The 26017-nt window shown below is 46.8% G+C and overlaps 1 protein-coding gene across 1 annotated transcript in view; it reads left to right on the top strand.

The window, feature by feature from the left end:
* Positions 1–26017, top strand: part of MTREX (Mtr4 exosome RNA helicase) — a 144600-nt gene that overhangs the window by 92768 nt on the left and 25815 nt on the right. Inside the window, exons 22-26 of the mRNA XM_068249254.1 lie at positions 1139–1302; positions 4866–4971; positions 12798–12854; positions 15560–15722; positions 24175–24279. Of these exons, the coding sequence (XP_068105355.1) occupies positions 1139–1302; positions 4866–4971; positions 12798–12854; positions 15560–15722; positions 24175–24279 (595 nt within the window). The remainder of the gene's footprint in view (positions 1–1138; positions 1303–4865; positions 4972–12797; positions 12855–15559; positions 15723–24174; positions 24280–26017) is intronic.

The following is a 26017-nucleotide window of genomic DNA, read 5'->3' as shown; positions in this document are numbered from 1 at the left end:
ATTTTTAGATTTGAAGCCTAGCGTGTGCAGCTGGGAGTGGTGATCAGGACACAGAACAGTTGGAACTGTCTCCCCTGCTCCCTGTCACCACCTTTCAACCAAAAAGATGGCTGCCCTCATGTAATCACAAACCTTTTTCTGTTCTTTTGAAACAGTAGGATATTAAAACAATAGGATATTACCTATCTATTTTAATTAGCGTGACTAATGTTACTCAATGACAGTGTTTGTTTAGGCTGAAGTTCCCCTTTAAAAAGGAGAAAGGGATCTTATATCAGTCCTGTGCACATGTGGAGATACATTTCATATGGCAACCACTGGAGGTGGAAAAGCTGGAGGTGAAGAAAACCGTTATTTGATTTAGTCTGAATTCCCACCCTGAAATCAATATCACAGAGGAGTGTTACCCAACTAGGAAAGCTGTTTTTGTAACTTTATTCCAGTTCTAATCATTGCACTGCCCAGTTGGAGAGGCTTACTCCCACCCTAGGGTGTGACTTATAACACATGGGAGAAAAAGCTAATGCTGGGCATGCACGGCGAGGTGCGCTGTTATCAATCGAGCCGCTGATTGCTCGATTGATAATATCCAACAGGTCCGATGACCTGCCGGCAAACCATAGCGGGGAATCGAGCGGCTGATGAGGAGCGCCAGCGGGGACGAGCGGCAATCGATCCGCGGGGAAGCGGCGGGTGTCGATCCGGCGGCTAATTAGCTGCTGGATCGACCCGTGTATGCCCAGCATTAGGCAGTATTGGTACTGTTCTCTGGCAATATATATTAGACTACCTCATTGGTTGCTTCCAGCCTACTGTTTGAAGACAGGGCAAACACCTTTTTCAGGCAGAGTTGTTGTCCTCTTGTCCTCTTACTATTTTCAAGTATTAGGCTTCCTCACTAGGTGCCTCCAGCCAGATATACTTGCCAGCCAACCATACACTGCCAAGGTACCTATGCACATGATTACTGCAAATTATTTCACTTCTGTAGCAGACCTGTGGACATTTCTAAAAGACTTGTTATGGGGAGAAGTAACTATGCCATGCTGAATTATTTCTGTATAATTATGGCACACACTGCCCTGTTCAGACTATACATAGATGTTAAATTATATAGACTATTTTTTTTCATCTGTAGATTGCAGTGGACATCAAGGCAGCAAAGCGGGAGCTGAAGAAAGCTCGCACAGTATTACAGATGGATGAACTGAAATGTCGGAAGCGTGTTCTCAGACGGATGGGGTTTGCCAACTCCTCTGATGTCATAGAAATGAAAGGACGAGTGGCCTGTGAGATCAGCAGGTAAGGAACTTATTCCCTCCCAGATTTCTGGCGTACATCCTGGTTCTTCCAGCCGGGAATATCTTGCTATACCCACCGGCTCTGTGAAATTCAATCCAGTCTGGAGAGTTGGGCCAGTGCAAATCCCTCAAACCAGTACTGCACAACTTAGAGGCACTCACGTGAAAATGTAATAAAAAAAAGTGCTCAATTTTTACAATAATTATGTATAAATGATTTAGTCAGTGTTTGCCCATTGTAAGATCTTTCCTCTCCCTGATTTACATTCTGACATTTATCACATAGTGACATTTTTGCTGCTTGCAGGTGATGTCAGTGGAAGGAGTTGCTGCTTGCTTTTTTGGCAGTTGAAAACAGCTGTAAACAGCTGTTATTTCCCACAATGCAACAAGGTTCCCACAGTGTGATGTCAGAACCATGGTCCTGACATCACACTGTGGGAGGGGTTTCATCACAATATCAGCCATACAGAACCCCCTGACAGTGGCGTAGCTAAGGAGCTGTAGGCCTTGATGCAAGTTTTACAATGGGGCCCCCCAAGCACTCTATATGTAACAATGGATACGGCGCACCAAAACCTGCCAATTGCAACTACAGTGTCAGAGGTGCAAGAAGGGGATGGGGAACAGTTTAATAATTACCACTATTCAAATTATCTACAGAAGTGATTATTATGAGCACAGGACCAATAGGAAGCTAATACTGTAATTGAGGGAGGGTCTTTCGGGGCCCCTCTGGCCTAAGAGCCCCGATGCGGTCGCAACCTCTGCAACCCCTATTGCTAAGCCCCTGCCCCCTGATGATCCGTTTGTGAAAAGGAATAGACTTCTCATGTAAAAGGGGGTATCGGCTACTGATTGGGATGAAGTTCAATTCTTGGTTACGGTTTCTCTTTCACAGAAGGAGGCACTTATGGCATGAACTTGTCTACTTTAATAGCACTTCATGCTGTCGGAGTGCCTCCTTCTGTTCAAAGTTGTGCAGTACTGGTTCTTCCAACCCCTTAATCCATTCTTTGTAGCAGTACATGATGTGCCAGTTCTGGCCACGATGAGTTGTACCGTTTCGCCTGAGTGACACAGGGCGAGGCTATGACACACAGGGCGAGGGTTGCCACTAGAAACAATCCCGAAGGGTACACCTTCCACTAGTTTCCATAAATAAGGTGGATGCCGACAGGGTCCTATGATAGCATAATTCTCAGACTGGTGCTTATGTTGTGATGGGTGTAGGGAAATTCTACTTTCTTTACACATTTATCTGTAACCATGGCAACTGTATTTCTGTTAGAAAGCAGCATGGGAACAATTGTTGCTATTTTCAGCCCCTCCAAGAACTTGTATATCTTATATGCATATAGTACAAAAAGGTAAACGAGAAGAAACTTGTTCCACGGACCATTTTATAGTGTATCGCTAAAGTGTTATCGCAGTCTGTTCCTGCTAGTAAGAATTCCATCTCTTTTAAGCCTGGCCACACCAATTGGTCTAACTTGAGGATGAGACCTAAGGGTCATGTGAAAACATTTCCAGCAGTTAAAACTTAAAATGGGATTATACTCCCAAAACTAAAATTTCAGTAACTACTCTGTTATGTAAAAGAACATTTGACAACAATCCTACATATTGTCTCTGTGTATGATTGTTTATTTCACTTCAGAGAGCAGGAGAAGATAGCCTTATCTGTTGTCACTGGCAAACGTTATGTGTATTACAGCTGTTGCAGTGAACAGATTGCAGTTACAGATTTTTTTTTTTTCATAATGGTGAAGATATGCACACATATTACACAGCATTGTGAGACAAAAGGGAAAGAGAGCTCTGTCCATTGGCCTTACAGTCTAAAGGGTTAAGGGATAAGACGGTATGTGAAAGGAAGCTGTGTATGAGATGGTTAAATGGTGGTCACTTGCTAGGGTGGCCAAAGTAAGAGAGTATGTTTTCCTGAAGAGGTGAGATTTCAGGTTGCACTTAAAAAGGGTAAGTGTGGGTGAGTGGAAGATGTGTTGAGGGGAGAGTGTTCTGAAGATAAGGGGAGGATTGAGAAAAGTCTTGTAGGTAGTAGTGAGAAGAGATGACCAGGGAGAAAGGCATATTGTGCAAATAAAGCATAACCATTCCAAGGTGTTGCGAACAGTAAAAGTTGGTGGGTGTGTAACTTCCTCCTGCCAGTTTGGTTGACTCGTCAAGCTGTGCAGGTAGAGTAACGAGTAGCAGCTGCTGTGTGCAGCTCATGACTTTCTTTGCAGTCTGTACGTCAAACAGTACTGTTGCTATGGCTGCAGAAATGCAATTTGAGATTACTGTTAAAGAAATTCTGTCTGAAATAGAAAGGGAAGTCTCTGGATCCTATAAAGCTTTTGTGGTCCTTTCTCCATGCCCTCATCCCAGCTCTGGTCCCCATCCTACAACTTCAAGTACCCGAGTGCTTCCAAAGACTAGCGGATCCGTACTGCACACATGCGAGTCTGGGCTAACTCATGCACAGTACATATGCACCCATCTTCAGAAGCATTCGGAGATGCAAGTCATTACTAGGAGTCCTGAAGGTGCTAACTTTGAACAGAGGACTGCAGTGGAAAGAGAGCTTGGAGAGAGGCTCTATGGTGGGATCTGGGGCCTTCCCTTTACTTAGGTGAGTATCAGTCTTTTCTTCAGGTTGCTTCAGGCTTGCTTAAAATTAATATTTCTAGTCGTTTAAAGGACAATCAAGGTGAAAATAAACTGATGAGAAAAACAATTGTATCTATCCTCCTCCTAAAATGACTTTTTTTTTTTTTTTTTTTTTTAGATATCCCATAGTTTTATTTTATAATTAAAACTAGTTTTTAAGGTTTTATTGTATCTGCTCAATGAAAACTTAATTGAAGGATACCAGAGCTCAAATCTATGAATTATTAACCCTTTTTTTCTTTTCCGCTCTCAGAAGCCATTTACTGACAGGAAAGTGTTTTATGGCTGTAATTATCAGTGAGGATTATGCTACAGTCTGACCCAGTGCGACCCAGGCAGAAACTGTCACTTGCATACCTGATGTCTAGCTTTCTCAGGCAGAGAAAGGAAAAAAAAAAAAGGAGCACAGCCTACTTATTTGTGCTAGGCACTGTGCATACATATATCTATCTCATCATGTCACATGTCACCTCGGTTGTCCTTTAACAAGAGGAGTATAAAAATGTAATAACCTAGATCATTTATATTGTGCTTTTCTCCTGGCGGACTCAAAGTGCTTGAGCTGCAGCCACTAGGGTACACTCAGTAGGCAGTAGCAGTGTTAGAAAGTCTTGCCCAAGGTCTCCTTACTGTATAGGGGCTGGCTTAATGAACAAGTAGAGTCGAAATTCTAAGAGCCAAACCCTGGTCTCCTGTGTCACAGGCAGAGCCCTTAACCAGTACAGTATCTTTCCAATGCAATGGAATTTATTAAAACTGTATTTGTTCTAAAGATACAAGAAGAGTGCTTGCTGTTAATTCTTCAGAGCTTTGGGAAAAGGACAGAAACTGTATTTTCTCTTTGGTATCTGCTGAATGTATTACAAACATGCCCTTCTCTTGTCTCCGCAGTGCTGATGAGCTGCTCCTGACCGAAATGATGTTTAATGGTCTTTTTAATGACCTGACAGCGGAACAAGCGACGGCCCTGCTCAGCTGCTTTGTGTTCCAGGAGAATGTAAGTCCTTTCCCAGGCCGGGAGGGTCAATGGTGATGAATGGAGCTTGTTCCTTTGTGAACCCAGTCACTGCGTGTGTTTCTAGAGAGATGGATGACATCCCAATGACATGCGGAACACTGTTTGCCAGTCAAAGGTCGTGTCAGCTATTCATTTATTAACCACACCCAGGAAATGTATTCCAATTTCTAAACACTTTCTCTGTTGTGGGTATTGATGAAAAGCTTCTCGGAAACACAGATTTTGGTGTGAAATGGAAGGCTTCCTAGCTGTGTCTTCACATAGAATAGCTACATGTTGATAAGCCCATCCTAGTTTCTAACAGCCCCCTACTGTCATTTCTATTTTTCACACTCTAAATTTATCCTAAAACCGGAAGGCAATTCCAACTATATAGCGTCCATATTGTTTGGGTGGACTGTACCACGTCTATACTGTACGGGTGGGCTGTGTCCATTTTGTAGGGGTTAGCTTGTCCACGGGCACTGTCAAGGAGTTGTGTGTCATTGATCACATGTATGGAAAAGCTCACTGTCCCAAAAGAGTAATACCAATCTGGTTTGCCTATTGCCAACCGCAACAGATGTGTGTGGGAATGGGCCCACAGGAAATCATGAGCCCTTTCTACTTCTACATAATCTGAGCCCTGGAATAGAAATCCCTGCAATCTCAGATCCACAGGTTCTAATAACCTAGTCATACCCAGAGTCCACCTGAAAACGCTTGGTCTCAGAGCCTTCTGTCATGCCGCTCCTACATTATAGAATTCCTTACCTCAGCAGATCAGGACAGCTCCATCTCTGGATGTGTTTAAATCCAGGCTGAAAACCCACCTGTTCAGTTTGGCATTTGCAGAAATATAATTTGTGTTGTGTTAGTACTTCATCCTACTACTAATTACTGAATCGGAGAGAGCCTAAGTGCTTTTAGTCCTATAGGAGAAAAGCGCTATAGAAATGTTGTTGTTACTTGTCTGTCTGTACTTTACTGTAAGGTAAAATGGGCAGTAAACCCAGTTAGCACTGAACCATATCTCTCAGGATTGCACAACAGACAGCACCACAGTGGATGTGTGGATGGGCCCAAAAGAAAACTCGCACCTTTTATGTATGTCTGCTTGTCCCCTGAGGTAATGTGCAGGCCAGTGGGCCTAGTGCAAGCCTCATACTTCCTGGTAGTTACCTTTCAAATCTCTGTTTGCTCCTTGTTAAAGGAATATGGAGGCTGCTATATTGCTTTCCTTTTAAGCAATACCAGTTGCCTGGCTATCCTGCTGATCCTCAGCCTCTAATACTTTTTGCCATAGACCTTGAACAAGCATGCAGCAGATCAGGTGTTACTGACATTGTCAGATCAGACAAGATTAGCTGCATGCTTGTTTGTGGTGTTATTCAGTCACTACTTCAACTAAATAGATCAGCATGACTGCCAGGGAACTAGTATTGTTTAATCACTTAAGGACCAGGCTATGCCGGTCGGATCTGTGCTGTGGGCTCTCCAGCCCACAGCACAGATCGTATAATAGCCAGGGCGACCAGACTCCCCCCTGCCCCCCCTTTTTTTCTCACTAGGGGAATGTCCTGCTGGGGGGGTCTGATCGCTGCAGGCTTGCTGCGTGTAGCGGGGGGGGGGCTCCTCAAAGCCCCCCTCTGCAGCGATATTGGGCCTCCCTCTCTTTCCCTCCCTCCCCTCCATCCCCTGGGTGGCACAGGACGGCGATGCGTCCTGCGCCGCCTCTGATAGGCCTCGGCCTATCAGATGCCGTTGATCCCCGGCCAATCAGAGGCCGGGGATCGCCGATCTCCTTTACGACGCGCTATATGATGTAAACAGCGGGGATTTCTTCCCCGCGTGTTTACATTTAGCCTGCGAGCCGCGATCGGCGGCTCGCAGACAGTACAGGGAGACACCCTCCGTGAACTGACATGGAAAGGCCGCTCGAATGAGCAGCCGTTTCCATGGGAAACCACTTGCGACCTGCCGACGCCTATCGGCGTTAGGCGGTCGTTAAATGGTTAAAAGGAAATGCATATGGCAGCCTCCATATTTTTCTCACTTAAGTTGTCCTTTACGCTAATAAAGATGTATTGTGTTGTGCTGGGAAGCTGCTGCTTATCCTCCAGTGATGGCTTGTGGTGGAGGCTGGAGCAGCTGCCTCGATTATCATTATAATGAAGTGTACAGTAGAGGGGAAAAGTTGACACCTTGGGGGGAGAGGAAGGGGGGAAGCTGACTCTATAGAGGTAATGAGGAGTTGAGTAAGCGGAGGGGCTTCTGTTTGAACTCTCTGAGAAGTGGGGGGAGTGGAGAAACAAACATGGCATCCTCCGCACATGTGGCACAGAGTACAGCTGCAGTCCGGGGGCATTCTCTCATGAAGTGCTCTGTTTTTACAGCTGTTCTCCACAGGAAGCAGCTCTGCCTCAGCAGTGTATAGGTGAAGAGGGATGCCTGCCCAGCATGCACTAGGAAATGCACTCAGCAGGGTGGCTTGCACGCTTCATGTGAAGTATAGTGAATCTCCAGTATTCCCCGCTCATCTGTACGTTTTGCAAGAATATTACCAGATTGTTTAGTAGATCTTCACCTTCCTCCAAATTGTGGATAGAAGTTTGACCATTCTAGTTCAAATAATGGAATTTTTCAGGCATTTATGCTATATTTGGGGACGGGGTCGCTGCCTTTTAAAGGAAACCAGAGATGAGGCATGTTGTGACTGCCATATTCCTTTCACAAAATACCACTTGCCTGGCAGCCCTGCTCAGCTATTAGGCTGCAGTCGTGTCTGAATCGCACACCAGAAACAAGCAAACGGCTAATCTGCTCAGACCATGTAATCTGCATGCTTGTTCAGAGTCTATAGCAAAAGGTATTTTGCTGGGAATACACCATACAATTTTCTGTTATGCTAGGAATACACGGGTCAATTCTGGCGCTCGATTCTCTTTATCTTTTTTCAAATCACTTCAATGAGAAATCGAACAGCAAAACGATTGCACGGAGATCGGACATGTCGGAAATTATCTACCGAGCATCTTAATGGCTCAAAATCTCATTGTGTATTCCCAGCATTAAGCCTCATCTACACGGGTAGATGAGGCTGCGATCCGGCGGCTCGATTAGCCCGTCCCCGCCGGCGCCGCTTATCTTCCGCTCGATTCCCTGCCATTGTCCCCTCGCGGGGAGCCAGCAGGGAATCGGCGGTGCGGAGATCCGTCCTGTCGGATCTTATCAATCGAGCCGCATCAGCGGCTCGATTGATAAGGAGCATCGCGGCCGCATCTACTCGTGTAGATGCGGCTTTAGATTTTCTGATAGATTTACCTGCCAGATAGATAATTTCCAACATGTTGGGAATTATCTATCTAACCATCTATCTGCCGAGCAATTAGGCATTGTTCTACTCAGCAGGAGATAACCAGAAGACAATGCACCAGAGATAATGACCAGTCTCTACAGAAAATAATCTAACAGAAAATCGAATGCATTTAGATGGCTCGATAGATAATTTCCGACATGTCCGCTCTCCCGCCCGATCGTTTCCGCGCTCCATTCTGCATGGAGGACAATGGGAAAAGATAAGAGAAACGAGCGGAAGATAAGAGAATCGCCTGCAGAATCGGGCATGGTAAACAATCAGGCACGGAACCGAGTGTCAAAATCGAGCAGTGTATGCCCAGCATTACAGAAAAATGTAGGTCCATCTGCTTCTGGCAGCAGATTGGTGGCCCATAGAGTTGTGTTGGATCTAATGATCCAATAATGCATTTAGATCGATTTCCAATATATTTCACTGTAAAATCTTTTGGAAATCTGTTCCTAGTGTGTGTCAGATTCGACTTGACAGGCATCTGACAGAAATCTATATGATAGTCGAATCTGCTGCAAATCTATCAGTGTATGGCCACCTTTTAAATTCCGATACATATGAGTGATAATTGGGTAGGTGGTGACTTATTTATTTTGCGGCTCATTTGTCTTCTATTCAAGTCAATCTGTAACAGGAGGTGTGCACCCTGCATTTGCCGTTACCCTTGTATGTCACAATGACTGCTGTGCACTGTTCATGTAAATTTACTTACATCTACATTAACAAAAGATGGGAGGCCAGATAGGGATTGAAGCCCAAGGGCTCTGTCTTTTTGTTTTGTGTTGAATGCTGGGAATACAGAGTTGTTGATGTTTGATAGTTTTTCTGATCGATTTTCTCATAGTGTTCAATTCAAATCAGAAAATCGATCAGCCAGTGAATCTGCCCAAAAAATCTCCTGTATTCTCAGCATTAGGCCCCTTTTCCACAGCATGCCCTTTAGTTTAAATGCCCGCACACACGCTAAATTAAAGTTAGTTGAGGCGGCCGATATAACTGCATCTGCCGATAATCTGACGTGTGGATCAATTTGACCGAGTGAACGTTAACAGAACGCGTCGCTAGCCTGCAGGCTAACTACGGGTCTGTTCAGCCGCAGTCCAGCAATGTTGCCTGTGGGATGAAGTACCAGTCCCCATTGGGTGACCTCCATCTAGACTGTGTATGGACTTTTATTTTTGGAGTGCATTACATGTGCTGACTTTTCTGTTGCTGAAAATCACAGTGCTCTTTCCACTCGTACGATACAATGCGAACCATGGGAAGGAAAATAAACACTGAATGCTGCTGTTTTTTTGCGCAATGGCCATTCAATACAACTGAACAGAACTTGGCAGTTGCACTGAAAACCAAAGTACAGGAAATAATGACTGCGTTATTCCTGTGCACTAGAAGTGAAACTGGCCACTATTATGTCATTTATATAATGAGCTGTAACCTCATAACCTTTTTGCAGGTTGAGCCATTGAACTCCTTAAAAGTGGGTCCAAGATGAAAAACTAACCATAAGTAACTTGTCTATATATCTTATCTCAAGTTTAGATAATTTACACAGCAAATCTAGCTGCTAACAGCTTCAACAGTTTCATGTTTATTTATTCCTGTGATACAATGAAGGCAGCCATGTTCTGTTTGTCACATTAAACATTACACACAGGCAAGCTGCAACTGCATCTCCAGCCCTCAGCTCCCTCCCCTCTCCTGCTCCCTCCTCCCCTCTGCCTCTGAAATCTCTGGCTAGTAACCTCCTCCTCCTCCTGCCCAGACTGAGCTCCCATAAACCCTTGCTACATGGAGTGCCAAGGCACTTTGAGCTGTGGGCGAGGTGTATTTAGTTTATAGGGAATTAGAGTATTAAAACAAAGAAAAAAAGTATTTGGCTTGAGGAATGCCCTATAAACTATATGTAAGGAACACAATTATGCAATGAGTAAAAGTTTATCTCGGATCCACTTTAAGTCCGGGGTGTAAGAATGGCTTGTACTGACTGGCCCAGCTTTCAGTGCTGCTTTTAGCGGTGCTATATCATCCGTTACTCACTGAGGAATTCCGACACCTTGGGAATGTTGGCGTGTAGAGAATGTTGCGTTTCCATGGTTGTGCTGCTACGTGTCGGCGTGTCACTGTGATTCATAGTAACACACATCTGTGCAGCTTTAGAAACACTCCTGACAATTTATCCGTATGACCTGTAGGAAGTCTGTGTGTTTATGTGGTAGTGCAGATGTGTGCAGGAGGAGTGTGCAGGTAGCTGGAGGATGCTGATTGGACAATCAGGACCCTTGTGATGGTGCAATATTTTCACCATATTTTTATTTATTTTGCAAAAACTGCCGCAATTTTGCAAAAGTTTGTTACATTTAAGTTAGTGTTCTATGAAATGCATAACTGAACTGGGGCTGCAGAATCTGGGCAATGGAGAAGGCTTTGTGAAAAATGGCTTAAAGTGGACCTGAACTCTTCCACGGGACAGAAGGAAAACCTATAGAAATGCACTCTGTATGTATTCAGAGAGTTTAGCCTGTCTAATTCCCCCTCATCTTTTTCTAATCTCCAGCGTAATTTTCTCTCTCAACTGTGTCAGCTGGGTGCCACAGCAGATCAGCGAATTGGCAAACACAGAATGTTAACCCTATGTCTGCTTCCATGAAAGCAGGAAGTAGACACTGCAGATTTATTGCAGGATTTATATCAGCTGTAACAAAGAAATGTTTTTCTTTAAAGGTTATTATGATGGTTCTGATCTTTAAGAGCAGAGAGGAGGTTCTGAGTTCAGGTCCACTTTAACAGAAGACCTGTAGGAAGCCTGTGTGTATGTAGTAGCGTTAGTGCAGATGTGTGCAGGGGGAGTGCTGGGGGATGCTGCTGATGGGGCAATATTTTCCCCATATTTTTGTTATTTTGGAAAAACACTAGCATTTTTACAGAACGTGGTTGCATTTAGCTTTGTGCTCTCTATGAAATGCATATTAAACTGAACTGGGGCTGCAGAGTCAGGGCAGTGAAGCTGGCTTTGTTAGAAAGAGCTTACAGTGACTCTGACATGAACTGTGACAAAAAAAAAAAAAGTTAAGATACTCCACTGTTCAGAGGGAAGGCTCTGGATGCCAAAGTCTTCCTGGTCCTCTCTGTCCTTGTTCCCTGGCTGTCCCTCGGGTGAAATTATTCTGGCTGAAGCAGGGCTGTGGACTCGGAGCAGTTTGGGGTACTCTGAGTTGGAGGTTTCATAAACTGAGGAGCCTGAAGGCCCTAGCACATCGCGGAGCGTTTTGCGTAATGTTTTCGTAAATCCTAGTAAAAGCATTACCATGATCGCAATAAAAAAAAAAAAAAAAAAAAAATCACGATTGCGGCTACTTTGCTGCAGTTTTAATGTAAGTCAATGGAAGCAATTTTTTTTTAAAAAGCGGAAATGCCCACAAAATGCTCCTCAGTTTGTCAGGGCCCTGAGTTGGAGTGGAATGATTTTTGTACCAACTCCACACACCTGATCTGAAGGTTGATCCGCAGGCAGACTTCAGAAGCACTTGTGTCCCTGAGTACTTCTGAAGGCGAGTGGATCTGTGGTCACGCTGGGCAGAGTACGCTCCATTTTTCTGCCATGTTTGACTCCGTGATAGCAGTAACAAAGGGGGAATCTGCCAGTGGCCTCCCTTCACTCACTCCCAATGTTTGGGGCCACCGGCCCTGCAGTGTACTTCAGTATATTGTCTTTGGAAGCACTTGTGTCCCTGAGTACTTCTGAATCTGATTGGATCTGTGGTCGCACCTGCGCAGTACAGAGGTGCCCATCTTCGGGAGCACTTGTATCCCTGAATGCTTCTGAAGGCGAGTGGATCTGTGGTCGTGCATGCACAGTACAGCGGTCCCCGTCTTCAGAAGCACGTGTCCCTGAGTACTTCTAAAGGAGTGGATTTGTGGTCGCGCATGCGCAGTACAGAGGTGCCCATCTTCGGAAGCACTTATGTCCCTGAATACCTCTGAAGGCAAATGGATCTGGTCGTGCAAGCGTAGTACAGAGGTTCCCGTCTTCAGAAGCACTTGTGTCCCTGAGTACTTCTGAAGGCGAGCGGATCTGTGGTCACGCATGCGCAGTACAGAGGTGCCTGTCTTTGGAAGCACTTGTCCCTGAGTACCTCTGAAGGAGAGTGGATCTGTGGTCATGCAAGCGCAGTACAGAGGTGCCTTTCTTTGGAAGCACTTGTCTTCAAAGCTTTTTGAGGAGTCCCAAAGATGTGAATTGTGACTAGTGGACAGTGGGGTAACGAGGAGATGGAGGAGGAAGGCTCTTTAGGTTATAGAGCCTTCCATCTCCATATGCGAGTACCTAACCTCCCCGTTCCTCCCCCCCAGATTACTTCAGGTTTGCTTTAGTGACACGCATTGAGAGATCCTGAGGTGATTTTTATGGACAATTTCAAGGCCTTTTACTGATCTATGTTTTCTTTTTCTTTAGTCCAACGAGATGCCCAAACTAACAGAGCAACTTGCAGGACCTCTCCGGCAAATGCAGGTAATCCAAATGTGGCTTTATTATTTACAGTATATAGCGCTAATGTCTTCTGCATCCCTTTCCAGAGTTAGTCATGTCACTGACTATCCCTCAGAGGAGCTCACAATCTAGTTCCTTCCATAGTCCGTTTGGCTGTATATTTCAGAAATGTGGTAGGAAACCAGAGTACCTTGAGGAAACCCATACGAATATGGAGAGAATATAAAAACTCTATGCAGATAGTGTTTGGCCCAAAGTGCTATGCACTATGGCACCATGCCGCTTTGATTTATGCCGTAATTCTTTACACCTTTCCCATTCCGCTGCAGCCTATGTACTGAAGATCTTTTTACTGTGGGTATAGTGCGGTTTATTTCAAACTTTATTTGACATTTGCTAATCTTGCAAAGCCTATTTATAAAGTAGTGCTGATCTGATTAGATATCTCCACATCTTTGCTCATTAATTAATAATAATATCCAAAGGTGTGTACACACCTAACCACTGATGTTGCCCTTGGCCGACCGCTGGTTTCGGCATGTACAGATGCATGTGAGAAAACAATTCACAGTCCAATATAGTGTAGTGTAACGAATGTGGAATTATCTCCGTGGTCAGCGCACAACCTGTGCGCCGACACTACGGAAACCCTCCACAAGCGTTTAGATAAGGGAACCCAGCTATGGTGCAAATGCACCTGTAGAGAGGAATACCAACTGGCAGATGGAACTGTGGAGTGCAGAGGAATAAACCCTCTGCACAGAGAGAGCACAGAGACAGAATGTATGTATGTCCACCAATCTAGTTGCCACCCGGCAACAGTTGACCTACAACAGTGAAGACCAAAGTGAGAAAGCAATCGCAAGAATGGCGATTGCTAATAGAGACACAAGACTGAGTAAAGACAGGTCATAGGATGAGTAAATACAGAACCAATTAACAAACTATAATCCAACACGAAAGAACAGACAGGACTAGCTACACGCGGTCACCACACGTTAAGCGCAATAGCGACAAAGCACGTGCAAGGCACGGTCACCGCACGTTAAGCGCAACAGCGACAAAGCGTACCAACCCTGACTAACAAATGAAACCCGAAAAAAGAAAACTAACAAAGAATGCGAACGCTTGCTAATCGGTTGCCTCACCCAGACAACCGCAAGCATTCGTTCCAGACAAGACTGACAGAAGGAGTAACCAGTAGCAACCGCAGCTAAGGTTAAACTCCAAGGTTCAGGCGAGAGATCCACTGCCTATAACGCTGGGGCGAATGCGATCTAGGAACAGGACAGAACGATTCACTGTCAGCCACCGCTGGCGACAATACCTTCGCACGGATGAGACAGGACAGACAGGAGTAACCAGTTACAACCGCTGCTCTGGCTACACTCCAAGACAGAGTACCGAGAGAGCCACCACCTCTACTGCTAGGGCGAATGCGATCCCAACAGACAGACGGAGCAACCAGTAGCAACCGCTGCTCTGGCTTACACTCCAAGACAGAATACAGAAAGATCCACCACCTCTACCGCTAGGGCGAATGCGATCCAAACAGACAGAGCGATTCACGGTCAGCCGCCGTTGGAGAAAGTGCAATCGCAACAGATAAGACAGAACTAGGCAATACAGATAATAAACAGCCTGACTGCGCTAGAAGGAATGCTTGTGCACTCCCAAGGATAACTACTCTAAGACAATATTTAGCAAACAATTAGCAGAGGGGCTGTAACTCAAGGTAAGTCCAGCAGAACCAAACCTTTATGACCAGCAGGGTAGCAAACAATTAGCAGAGGGGCTGTAACTCAAGGTAAGTCCAGCAGAACCAAACCTTTATGACCAGCAGGGTAGCAAACAATTAGCAGAGGGGCTGTAACTCAAGGTAAGTCCAGCAGAACCAAACCTTTATGACCAGCAGGGAATTCTGGGAGGAAATGGTATTTATACTGCAAGCCTTCAAGAGAGGCAGAGCTATCAAAAGCCAGATAAGTGAATGCAAATCCCTCACCAGAACAGGAAGTCTGAAACTTGCAGAGTGAAGACAGGTCTCCTTTCCAGGGACCTGCAGCATACAGACCTGAAAAATGGTCAAAAAGCTGCCTGCCTGTGCAGACAGCAGAGCAGATTATTACATGTAGTATGTTTAGTAATGGTATATGTAGGCAAAAGTATAAGAATGCTCTTCACAAATGTGAGTTATCTCCAGAGCAACCACTGTATGGGTAGGTGGGAAAAATGGCCGGTTTCCACTTAGGCTAAGAAGTCCCTCACTGTAGAGGTAAGAAAAGAACTATAGACACCCCTCCACCGGAGTGGAGGAACAATGGCGCCAGGGCAGAGTGAAATACATTAAAAGCAGTGTGTGTGTGGGGGGGGGGGGGGGGGGGGGGGGGGGTGTAGATGGCGGGGTGTTAGTAATTTAGTGATGGGCTTACCTCCCCATAGAAGACTCAATAAGTCAGTTTCAAATGAGAACAAATATTTATTTCTCCAACAGTGTTGCAATGCGTTTCGTGGGGGTTAACAGCTCGCTTTCTCAGGCAAAGAAAAGGAGCAACAACTAAACAGCCTTATCTGAGACGCCCTGCCTGATGAGACTGCTCTATTCTATTGTTGCTCCTTTTTATTGCGATTTTAGCATGAAATGTATTGGAAATTGTCCTTGCGCTGCTGCCGCCTGTTAAGTTTCCCTCTAAGTTGTGAATGCTCATGTCTTGTTTAATATACAGGAAACGGCGAGGAGGATTGCGAAAGTGTCCGCAGAAGCCAAGCTAGAGGTGGATGAAGAGCTGTATTTGGGGTCCTTCCGCCCCAACCTGATGGATGTGGTGTATACGTGGGCCAATGGGGCCACATTTGCTCAGATCTGTAAGATGACAGATGTATTTGAAGGTAAGGGGCAGTGTATTTTCAGCATGATTTGCATTAGCACAGCCTGCTGACATGTTTGATTGAAGTTACTCAAAGTCCTAATCCGGGACTTTTTCTTATGTAACGAATTTCCTGCTACCTAACATGACTCTGTACCGCCCACTCCGCAAACTCCTCTACTCATTACTGGGGTTCCTCCTCTACTAAGCCATATAGCTCAGCATTACATTGGTCCAACACTGCCTTTCCCAGAAGCCCCTGTACACACCATGCAGCCGTGTCCCCTGGTGATAGTGCTATACACACCATGCAGCAGCGTCCCCTGGTGATAGTGCTATACACACCATGCAGCAGCGTCCCCTGGTGATAATGCTATACACACCATGCAGCATCATCCCCTGGTGATAATGCTATACACACCATGCAGCAGCGTCCCCTGGTGATAGTGCTATACACACCATGCAGCAGTGTCCCCTGGTGATAGTGCTATACACACACCATGCAGCAGCGTCCCCTGGTGATAATGCTATACACACCATGCAGCAGTGTCCCCTGGTGATAGTGCTATACACACCATGCAGCAGCGTCCCCTGGTGATAGTGCTATACACACCATGCAGCAGTGTCCCCTGGTGATAGTGCTATACACACCATGCAGCAGTGTCCCCTGGTGATAGTGCTATACACACCATGCAGCAGCGTCCCCTGGTGATAATGCTATACACACCATGCAGCAGCATCCCCTGGTGATAGTGCTATACACACCATGCAGCAGTGTCCCCTGGTGATAGTGCTATACACACCATGCAGCAGCGTCCCCTGGTGATAGTGCTATACGCACTATGCAGCAGTGTCCCCTGGTGATAATGCTATACACACCATGCAGCATCATCCCCTGGTGATAGTGCTATACACACTATGCATCATCATCCCCTGGTGATAGCGCTATACGCACTATGCAGCAGCGTCCCCTGGTGATAGTGCTATACACACTATGCAGCATCATCCCCTGGTGATAGTGCTATACACACTATGCAGCATCATCCCCTGGTGATAGTGCTATACACACTATGCAGCAGCGTCCCCTGGTGATAGTGCTATACACACTATGCATCATCATCCCCTGGTGATAGTGCTATACACACTATGCATCATCATCCCCTGGTGATAGTGCTATACACACTATGCAGCATCATCCCCTGGTGATAGTGCTATACACACTATGCAGCATCATCCCCTGGTGATAGTGCTATACACACTATGCAGCATCATCCCCTGGTGATAGTGCTATACACACTATGCAGCATCATCCCCTGGTGATAGTGCTATACACACTATGCAGCATCATCCCCTGGTGATAGTGCTATACACACTATGCAGCATCATCCCCTGGTGATAGTGCTATACACACTATGCAGCAGCATCCCCTGGTGATAGTGCTATACGCACTATGCAGCAGCGTCCCCTGGTGATAGTGCTATACGCACTATGCAGCAGCGTCCCCTGGTGATAGTGCTATACGCACTATGCAGCATCATCCCCTGGTGATAGTGCTATACACACTATGCAGCAGCATCCCCTGGTGATAGTGCTATACACACCATGCAGCAGAGTCCCCTGGTGATAGTGCTATACACACCATGCAGCAGTGTCCCCTGGTGATAGTGCTATACGCACTATGCAGCAGCGTCCCCTGGTGATAGTGCTATACACACCATGCAGCAGAGTCCCCTGGTGATAGTGCTATACACACCATGCAGCAGTGTCCCCTGGTGATAGTGCTATACGCACTATGCAGCAGCGTCCCCTGGTGATAGTGCTATACGCACTATGCAGCAGCGTCCCTTGGTGATAGTGCTATACGCACTATGCAGCAGCGTCCCCTGGTGATAGTGCTATACGCACTCTGCAGCAGCGTCCCCTGGTGATAGTGCTATACGCACTATGCAGCATCATCCCCTGGTGATAGTGCTATACACACTATGCAGCAGCATCCCCTGGTGATAGTGCTATACACACCATGCAGCAGCGTCCCCTGGTGATAATGCTATACACACCATGCAGCAGCATCCCCTGGTGATAGTGCTATACACACCATGCAGCAGTGTCCCCTGGTGATAGTGCTATACACACCATGCAGCATCATCCCCTGGTGATAGCGCTATACGCACTATGCAGCAGCGTCCCCTGGTGATAGTGCTATACACACTATGCAGCATCATCCCCTGGTGATAGTGCTATACACACTATGCAGCAGCGTCCCCTGGTGATAGTGCTATACACACTATGCATCATCATCCCCTGGTGATAGTGCTATACACACTATGCATCATCATCCCCTGGTGATAGTGCTATACACACTATGCAGCATCATCCCCTGGTGATAGTGCTATACACACTATGCAGCATCATCCCCTGGTGATAGTGCTATACACACTATGCAGCATCATCCCCTGGTGATAGTGCTATACACACTATGCAGCATCATCCCCTGGTGATAGTGCTATACACACTATGCAGCATCATCCCCTGGTGATAGTGCTATACACACTATGCAGCATCATCCCCTGGTGATAGTGCTATACACACTATGCAGCATCATCCCCTGGTGATAGTGCTATACACACTATGCAGCATCATCCCCTGATGATAGTGCTATACACACTATGCAGCATCATCCCCTGATGATAGTGCTATACACACTATGCAGCATCATCCCCTGGTGATAGTGCTATACACACTATGCAGCATCATCCCCTGGTGATAGTGCTATACACACTATGCAGCAGCATCCCCTGGTGATAGTGCTATACACACCATGCAGCAGTGTCCCCTGGTGATAGTGCTATACACACCATGCAGCAGAGTCCCCTGGTGATAGTGCTATACACACCATGCAGCAGTGTCCCCTGGTGATAGTGCTATACGCACTATGCAGCAGCGTCCCCTGGTGATAGTGCTATACGCACTATGCAGCAGCGTCCCTTGGTGATAGTGCTATACGCACTATGCAGCAGCGTCCCCTGGTGATAGTGCTATACGCACTCTGCAGCAGCGTCCCCTGGTGATAGTGCTATACGCACTATGCAGCATCATCCCCTGGTGATAGTGCTATACGCACTATGCAGCATCATCCCCTGGTGATAGTGCTATACACACTATGCAGCATCATCCCCTGGTGATAGTGCTATACACACCATTGCAGCAGCGTCCCCTGGTGATAGTGCTATACACACTATGCAGCATCATCCCCTGGTGATAGTGCTATACACACTATGCAGCATCATCCCCTGGTGATAGTGCTATACACACTATGCAGCCTCATCCCCTGGTGATAGTGCTATACACACTATGCAGCATCATCCCCTGGTGATAGTGCTATACACACTATGCAGCATCATCCCCTGGTGATAGTGCAATACACACTATGCAGCATCATCCCCTGGTGATAGTGCTTTACACACTATGCAGCAGCATCCCCTGGTTATAGTGCTATACACACTATGCAGCAGCATCCCCTGGTGATAGTGCTATACACACCATGCAGCAGCGTCCCCTGGTGATAGTGCTATACACACCATGCAGCAGCGTCCCCTGGTGATAGTGCTATACACACCATGCAGCAGAGTCCCCTGGTGATAGTGCTATACACACCATGCAGCAGCGTCCCCTGGTGATAGTGTTATACACACTATGCATCATCATCCCCTGGTGATAGTGCTATACACACTATGCAGCATCATCCCCTGGTGATAGTGCTATACACACTATGCAGCATCATCCCCTGGTGATAGTGCTATACACACTATGCAGCATCATCCCCTGGTGATAGTGCTTTACACACTATGCAGCAGCATCCCCTGGTTATAGTGCTATACACACTATGCAGCAGCATCCCCTGGTGATAGTGCTATACACACTATGCAGCAGCATCCCCTGGTGATAGTGCTATACACACCATGCAGCAGCGTCCCCAGGTGATAGTGCTATACACACCATGCAGCAGCGTCCCCTGGTGATAGTGCTATACACACCATGCAGCAGAGTCCCCTGGTGATAGTGCTATACACACCATGCAGCAGTGTCCCCTGGTGATAGTGCTATACACACCATGCAGCAGCGTCCCCTGGTGATAGTGCTATACGCACAATGCAGCAGCGTCCCCTGGTGATAGTGCTATACACACCATGCAGCAATGTCCCCTGGTGATAGTGCTATACACACTATGCAGCAGCATCCCCTGGTGATAATGCTATACACACTATGCAGCATCATCCCCTGGTGATAGTGCTATACACACTATGCAGCATCATCCCCATGGTGATAGTGCTATACACACTATGCAGCAGCATCCCCTGGTTATAGTGCTATACACACTATGCAGCAGCATCCCCTGGTGATAGTGCTATACACACTATGCAGCAGCATCCCCTGGTGATAGTGCTATACACACCATGCAGCAGCGTCCCCTGGTGATAGTGCTATACACACACCATGCAGCAGAGTCCCCTGGTGATAGTGCTATACACACCATGCAGCAGAGTCCCCTGGTGATAGTGCTATACACACCATGCAGCAGTGTCCCCTGGTGATAGTGCTATACACACCATGCAGCAGTGTCCCCTGGTGATAGTGCTATACACACCATGCAGCAGCGTCCCCTGGTGATAGTGCTACACACACCATGCAGCATCATCCCCTGGTGATAGTGCTATACACACTATGCAGCAGCGTCCCCTGGTGATAGTGCTATACACACCATGCAGCATCATCCCCTGGTGATAGTGCTATACACACTATGCAGCAGCATCCCCTGGTGATAGTGCTATACACACCATGCAGCAGCGTCCCCTGGTGATAGTGCTATACACACCATGCAGCAGAGTCCCCTGGTGATAGTGCTATACACACCATGCAGCAGTGTCCCCTGGTGATAGTGCTACACACCATGCAGCAGTGTCCCCTGGTGATAGTGCTATACACACCATGCAGCAGTGTCCCCTGGTGATAGTGCTATACACACCATGCAGCAGTGTCCCCTGGTGATAGTGCTATACACACCATGCAGCAGTGTCCCCTGGTGATAGTGCTATACACACCATGCAGCAGCGTCCCCTGGTGATAGTGCTACACACACCATGCAGCAGTGTCCCCTGGTGATAGTGCTATACACACCATGCAGCAGTGTCCCCTGGTGATAGTGCTATACACACCATGCAGCAGTGTCCCCTGGTGATAGTGCTATACACACCATGCAGCAGTGTCCCCTGGTGATAGTGCTATACACACCATGCAGCAGTGTCCCCTGGTGATAGTGCTATACACACCATGCAGCAGTGTCCCCTGGTGATAGTGCTATACACACCATGCAGCAGTGTCCCCTGGTGATAGTGCTATACACACCATGCAGCAGCGTCCCCTGGTGATAGTGCTACACACACCATGCAGCATCATCCCCTGGTGATAGTGCTATACACACTATGCAGCAGCGTCCCCTGGTGATAGTGCTATACACACTATGCAGCATCATCCCCTGGTGATAGTGCTATACACACTATGCAGCAGCGTCCCCTGGTGAAACTGGTGCAAAACGGTCATCACTGAAGGCCAACAGCTGAGGTCTGTCACAGCCATATCCAGGACTCATGCTTCTTCCCAACTTGGAAAGAACCCAACTTCCCTGCCCACCTCCATTGCATTCTGCCATGTATTTCCAGTAATGCAGGTGTTTACTTGAGAGGGAATATCAATAGAAGAGGATGAAGCAGCATTAGCCTAATGTACGGATCTTGCTCTCCATTCGGTGCCCTGCAATCCATACTCTATAATGTGTCTCCTCTGGCACAGGAGGTCATGGCTCTTCTATGGTCAGCAGGTAATGGATGCTCTAATGCTGTAGGCAGAGCTTCTGACACTTAGATGACTTTCACAGTAGACTTTGGGATTAGCTGTGAAATAGAAATCCACTCAAGCTAATAGTTACCATGTGGAGATCGCTGGACAAATGCACAGAGCAAACATTTAAAGGGACCTTAACTCCATGAACATGAAGCCAGACTATAAACAGAGCCCCTCCAATAAAGCAGTTTGTTGGTTCCACCGATCTGGAGATGTAGATGAGCCCCTGCACAATGGCAAGGCTAATCTCATTCAAGGATCGCTATACCCACGGTGGATGCATACACAATGTGTATCCAAAATAGGACACATTATTAAGTACTTATGTAGGGCTGACGGTTTCCACAGCACTGTACAGCGTATGTTGTCTTGTCGCTTAACTACCCTTAAGGTAGCCATACACTGGTCGATTTGCTATCAGATTCGACCAACAGATAGATCCCTCTCTGATCGAATCTGATCAGAGAGGGATCATATGGCTGCCTTACTGCAAACAGATTGTGAATCGATTTCAGCCTGAAACCGTTCACAATCTGTTGTGGTGGTGGTGGTGCCGCCGCGCCACCCACCATCCCCCACCCACCCAATAAGCCAAAACCCCCCCCCCCCGCATGCATTACCTGCTCCGCCGGCGCGACTGCCCCCGGTCACCGCTGCTCCGTCTCCGCTCTGGTCTCCAGGTACGGCATGCTTTACTTCTTCCTGCCCGGCAGGAAGTTTAAACAGTAGAGCGCCCTCTACTGTTTAAACTTCCTGCCGGGCTAGAAGAAGTGAAGCATGCCGAACCCGGAGACCAGACCGGCGCGGAGACAGAGCAGCGGTGACCGGGGGTAGTCGCGCCGGCGGAGCAGGTAATGTATGCGGGCTCTATTGCGTTGGTCGTCGGGTACTCGAACGCCGCTAGTGACGCGCTCCCTACCCGCGGGCGATCAACGGTGATTTTCCACACGGAGCGATCGACTGGATCGGACAAAATGGATCGAAATTCGGTGTGTTGCGGGAACGATGTGACAGCAGATTCGATCTGGCGGGAATCGGCCTAGTGTATGGCCAGCTTTAGAGGGGCTCGCAATCTAATCCCCTACCATAGTCATAACATCATGATCTAGGGCCAATTTAGTGTGTGTAGGGGGCGGGAGCTTTAACTTATCTGCATGTTTTTGGGATGTAGGAGGAAGACCTACATCATTGTGCAGATAGTGACCCGGCAGTGATTAGAACCAGAGACCAGCGCTACTAGGCAAGAGCGCTAACCGCTACACCACTGTGTTGTCCCGTGCTGCTAACAATATACTGAAGTACACTGCAGAGCCGGTGGCCCCAAACATTGGGAGTGAGTGAAGAGGCCACTGGCAGATTCCCCCTTTGTTACTGTCAAACATGGCAGAAAAATGGAGCGTACTCTGCCCAGCGTGAGGCAAACCCAGTGCTGTTCTATTCGTATAATTTCTCTGCTCCAGAAAAAAAAGTTTTGAACCCGGATGATAACATTTATAGGCTAACTTAGAAGAAAAGGAGTAAGCTTTTGGCTAATAAGCCTTCTTTAGACTCTATTCTTGTATTCATACAGAAATCGAGTCTGAAGAAGGCTTATTAGACAAAAGCTTACTCCTAAATTTGCCAATAAATGTTATTATCCGGGTTTAAATCTTCTTGCTTTTACTGATGGCTAATATGACAATACTCTACGGCTAGCATCCTGCTCCAGAAAAATGAGCTGGTAGAATCTGAACCCCTTCATCTCCATTTCCAGCTGTGTGTATCTGCATCCTCCGTGTGCTCTGGAAATCGTGATCGTGGCTTAAAAGGTTTGTGCAATGCTGATTCCCAGGCTCTGGTCAGTTGGTTACAGATACTGCAGCCTGTAATAGTGTCTGATCACAGCCTACACTATATATGTCTTGGCCACACACTGACCAGTATTATGCTGATACTCTGCCCACAGGATTCGGAGTCACTGACCCAGAACAAGCATGCAGATCAAACACTTTTGTTCCATTAGCTACATGCTTGTTCCTGTGGTGAGTCAGACACTACTGAAGACAGAGGATTCCAATGGCTGCCAATCATTTGTTGAGGTCCCAATAATCCTCTCACTCCATTTATGGTTCTGCACTTTCTGCAGCTGTTCTCTTTTAATTACTGTGATTGGCAAGTTGCTGTCATAGAGACCATACTGATTGGTCACCACTCCCCAGGTGCTGAGGCAGCTCCAGAGATCGCATTACACACTGAGGACAGTGAAGTCTGTAAACCAATGTGGTTACTTCACAGCATATGTCTTAGTATTAACGTCCAGTGCATCTGCAGGAAGTATGCAGCTTGATAGGACGTGCTTGCCACTGTGCGCTGAAACGCTGTGCTATACCACTGCGGCATTGCTTAGGGAACAGCAAACATCTACATCAAACACAGCCAGCTGCAGGGGGGCACAGGCAATGGTTAAGTCCCTTTATACTTATTATACTTTGATTTTGATGCTATGAAATGTTCACCTGGTTTTAATGTGTCCCATTAGCATTACAGACAGATCTACTGGGGGCAGTAATATAAGATTCTATTTGCTTTTTCTTTAGGCAGCATTATTCGCTGCATGCGGCGTCTGGAAGAATTGCTGCGACAGATGTGCCAGGCAGCCAAAGCCATCGGGAACACAGAACTGGAGAACAAGTTTGCAGAAGGTGGGTGCTGCCTTTACATTCCTTATGCTGGGCCGTGAAGAGGAGGAAACCAACATGGCTACATAAGCATACAAACATTTGGACTTAAAGGATACTTTAGTCCTGAAAATATGGCAAAACTGACGCCATGTGTATGGGTAGTAATGCAGAAGCTTACCCGCACCTACCTTGCCCTGGTATCGGCCTCTGTTTAGCTGTGGAGCAGCCTGTTCCAAAGTTTGGGTCGGCGCATGCACAGTATGTCTGCGCACTCTCCCGCCGGAAGAGTACCGGGCTCGCGCTCATTGAACATGAGGTCAGCGGGGAGCGCAGTCACAAGGTGCCCAAGCGGACATACTGCGCATGCGTAGTGTAGTATGTCCAGGTCAGAGCGTATGCACACCGGGTACGGCTTCTCGCGGGACAATATTGTGCATGCGTCGACCAGGACTTCAGTAGGGTCACTTTACAGCTAAAGGGAGGCCGACGCCGGGGCAAGGGAGGTTTTGGTAAGCCTCTGCACTACTCGCCATACACACACAGGGTGTCATTTGTGCCATATTTTCAGGACTAAGGCATCCTTTAACACAGAGTTGGAAGAATAAATGTCACAGCGACTAGTACATCGAGACTAAGAATGTAGATACAAGGGAGAGAATCTTGCCCTATGTGAGGTTACAATCCTAAGGAATAGGGTGGAAACTATGCGTAAGTGGTATACTTTGAAGTGGTGAATTTTTAAATCATAATCTACAAGAAGCAGAGCTTGTTCAGAGGCTGAAGGTCCAATGCACTAAATTAGTGAATGCTTGTCTGAAAAGGTGAGTTATGTAAAGAAAAGCGTAGTGCGCTCTCTCCGGCGAAGAATAGTACTGCTCCTGCGCAGTACTATTCTCCAACTGGGAGAGCACTGTGCTTGCTCAGACTGGCCGCGGCTGGCCAAAGTTACGCAACCCGGTACAGAGGACGGCGGCGTGGGAGCGATCTGTGCGGATGGGGCTGGAGGAAGCCCCAGTTATGTATAAATCTTTTATGTTTGTTTCTGTCTGGTACACTTTAAAGGTGTTCTTAAAAATGTCAAGGTTTGGAGAATGAGGGATGTATTTTGGAAGGGAATTCTAGTGGTGGGGAGAGGCTTGTGAGAAGTCTTGTATATGCAGATGTGAAGAGATAATTCTAGTTAGTGGAGGAAAGAAGGAGGTTGAAGGGGTGCGCCAGGATGTTGTGAAGAAGCGGTGTGAAAAGGCCCAAAAGATGATGATTTCCCATTTTGCCACATTGCCTCATAAGATATTACTGTAGATCTCACGTTTGTGACATTGGGCCCAGTACTGTACAGACACGTTATTAGGCAACAGCCGAGTGATGTGTTCTGTGTCTATGGAGAAGGAAGAAAGGCCCTGGGAATGACAGCGCATTCTGCAGGCAGCTGAAGGAGGGGAGCAATGAACTCTCTTACAGTTTGTTGCTAGATCTGGCATGCTGAATCATTAAAGCTGGCCATACACTTACAGATTTCCACCCAATGTTCCAAAACAATCGATTCCTTTCAGAAAGGATTCCTACCACACACAGCACATAGATTTTAGATTCCAGGCATCAAATCTATTGTAAATCGATGGAACCGCAGCTTTGCACTATTCAATGCAATGTTATGGTCCGCAGCTGCTTCCTTGCCTCCAATCCACCTAGGTTTCCGTCCTGCCCGATCGATACTTTCCATCAATTTTTGGTCAAAATCAATCAGGACGAACATTTA

Source organism: Hyperolius riggenbachi, chromosome 1 (genome assembly GCF_040937935.1).
Source record: "Hyperolius riggenbachi isolate aHypRig1 chromosome 1, aHypRig1.pri, whole genome shotgun sequence".
NCBI classification, from domain to species: Eukaryota; Metazoa; Chordata; class Amphibia; order Anura; family Hyperoliidae; genus Hyperolius; species Hyperolius riggenbachi.
The sequence above is the reverse complement of the archived record's forward strand: the minus strand, read 5'-3'. Positions and strand labels throughout refer to the sequence as shown.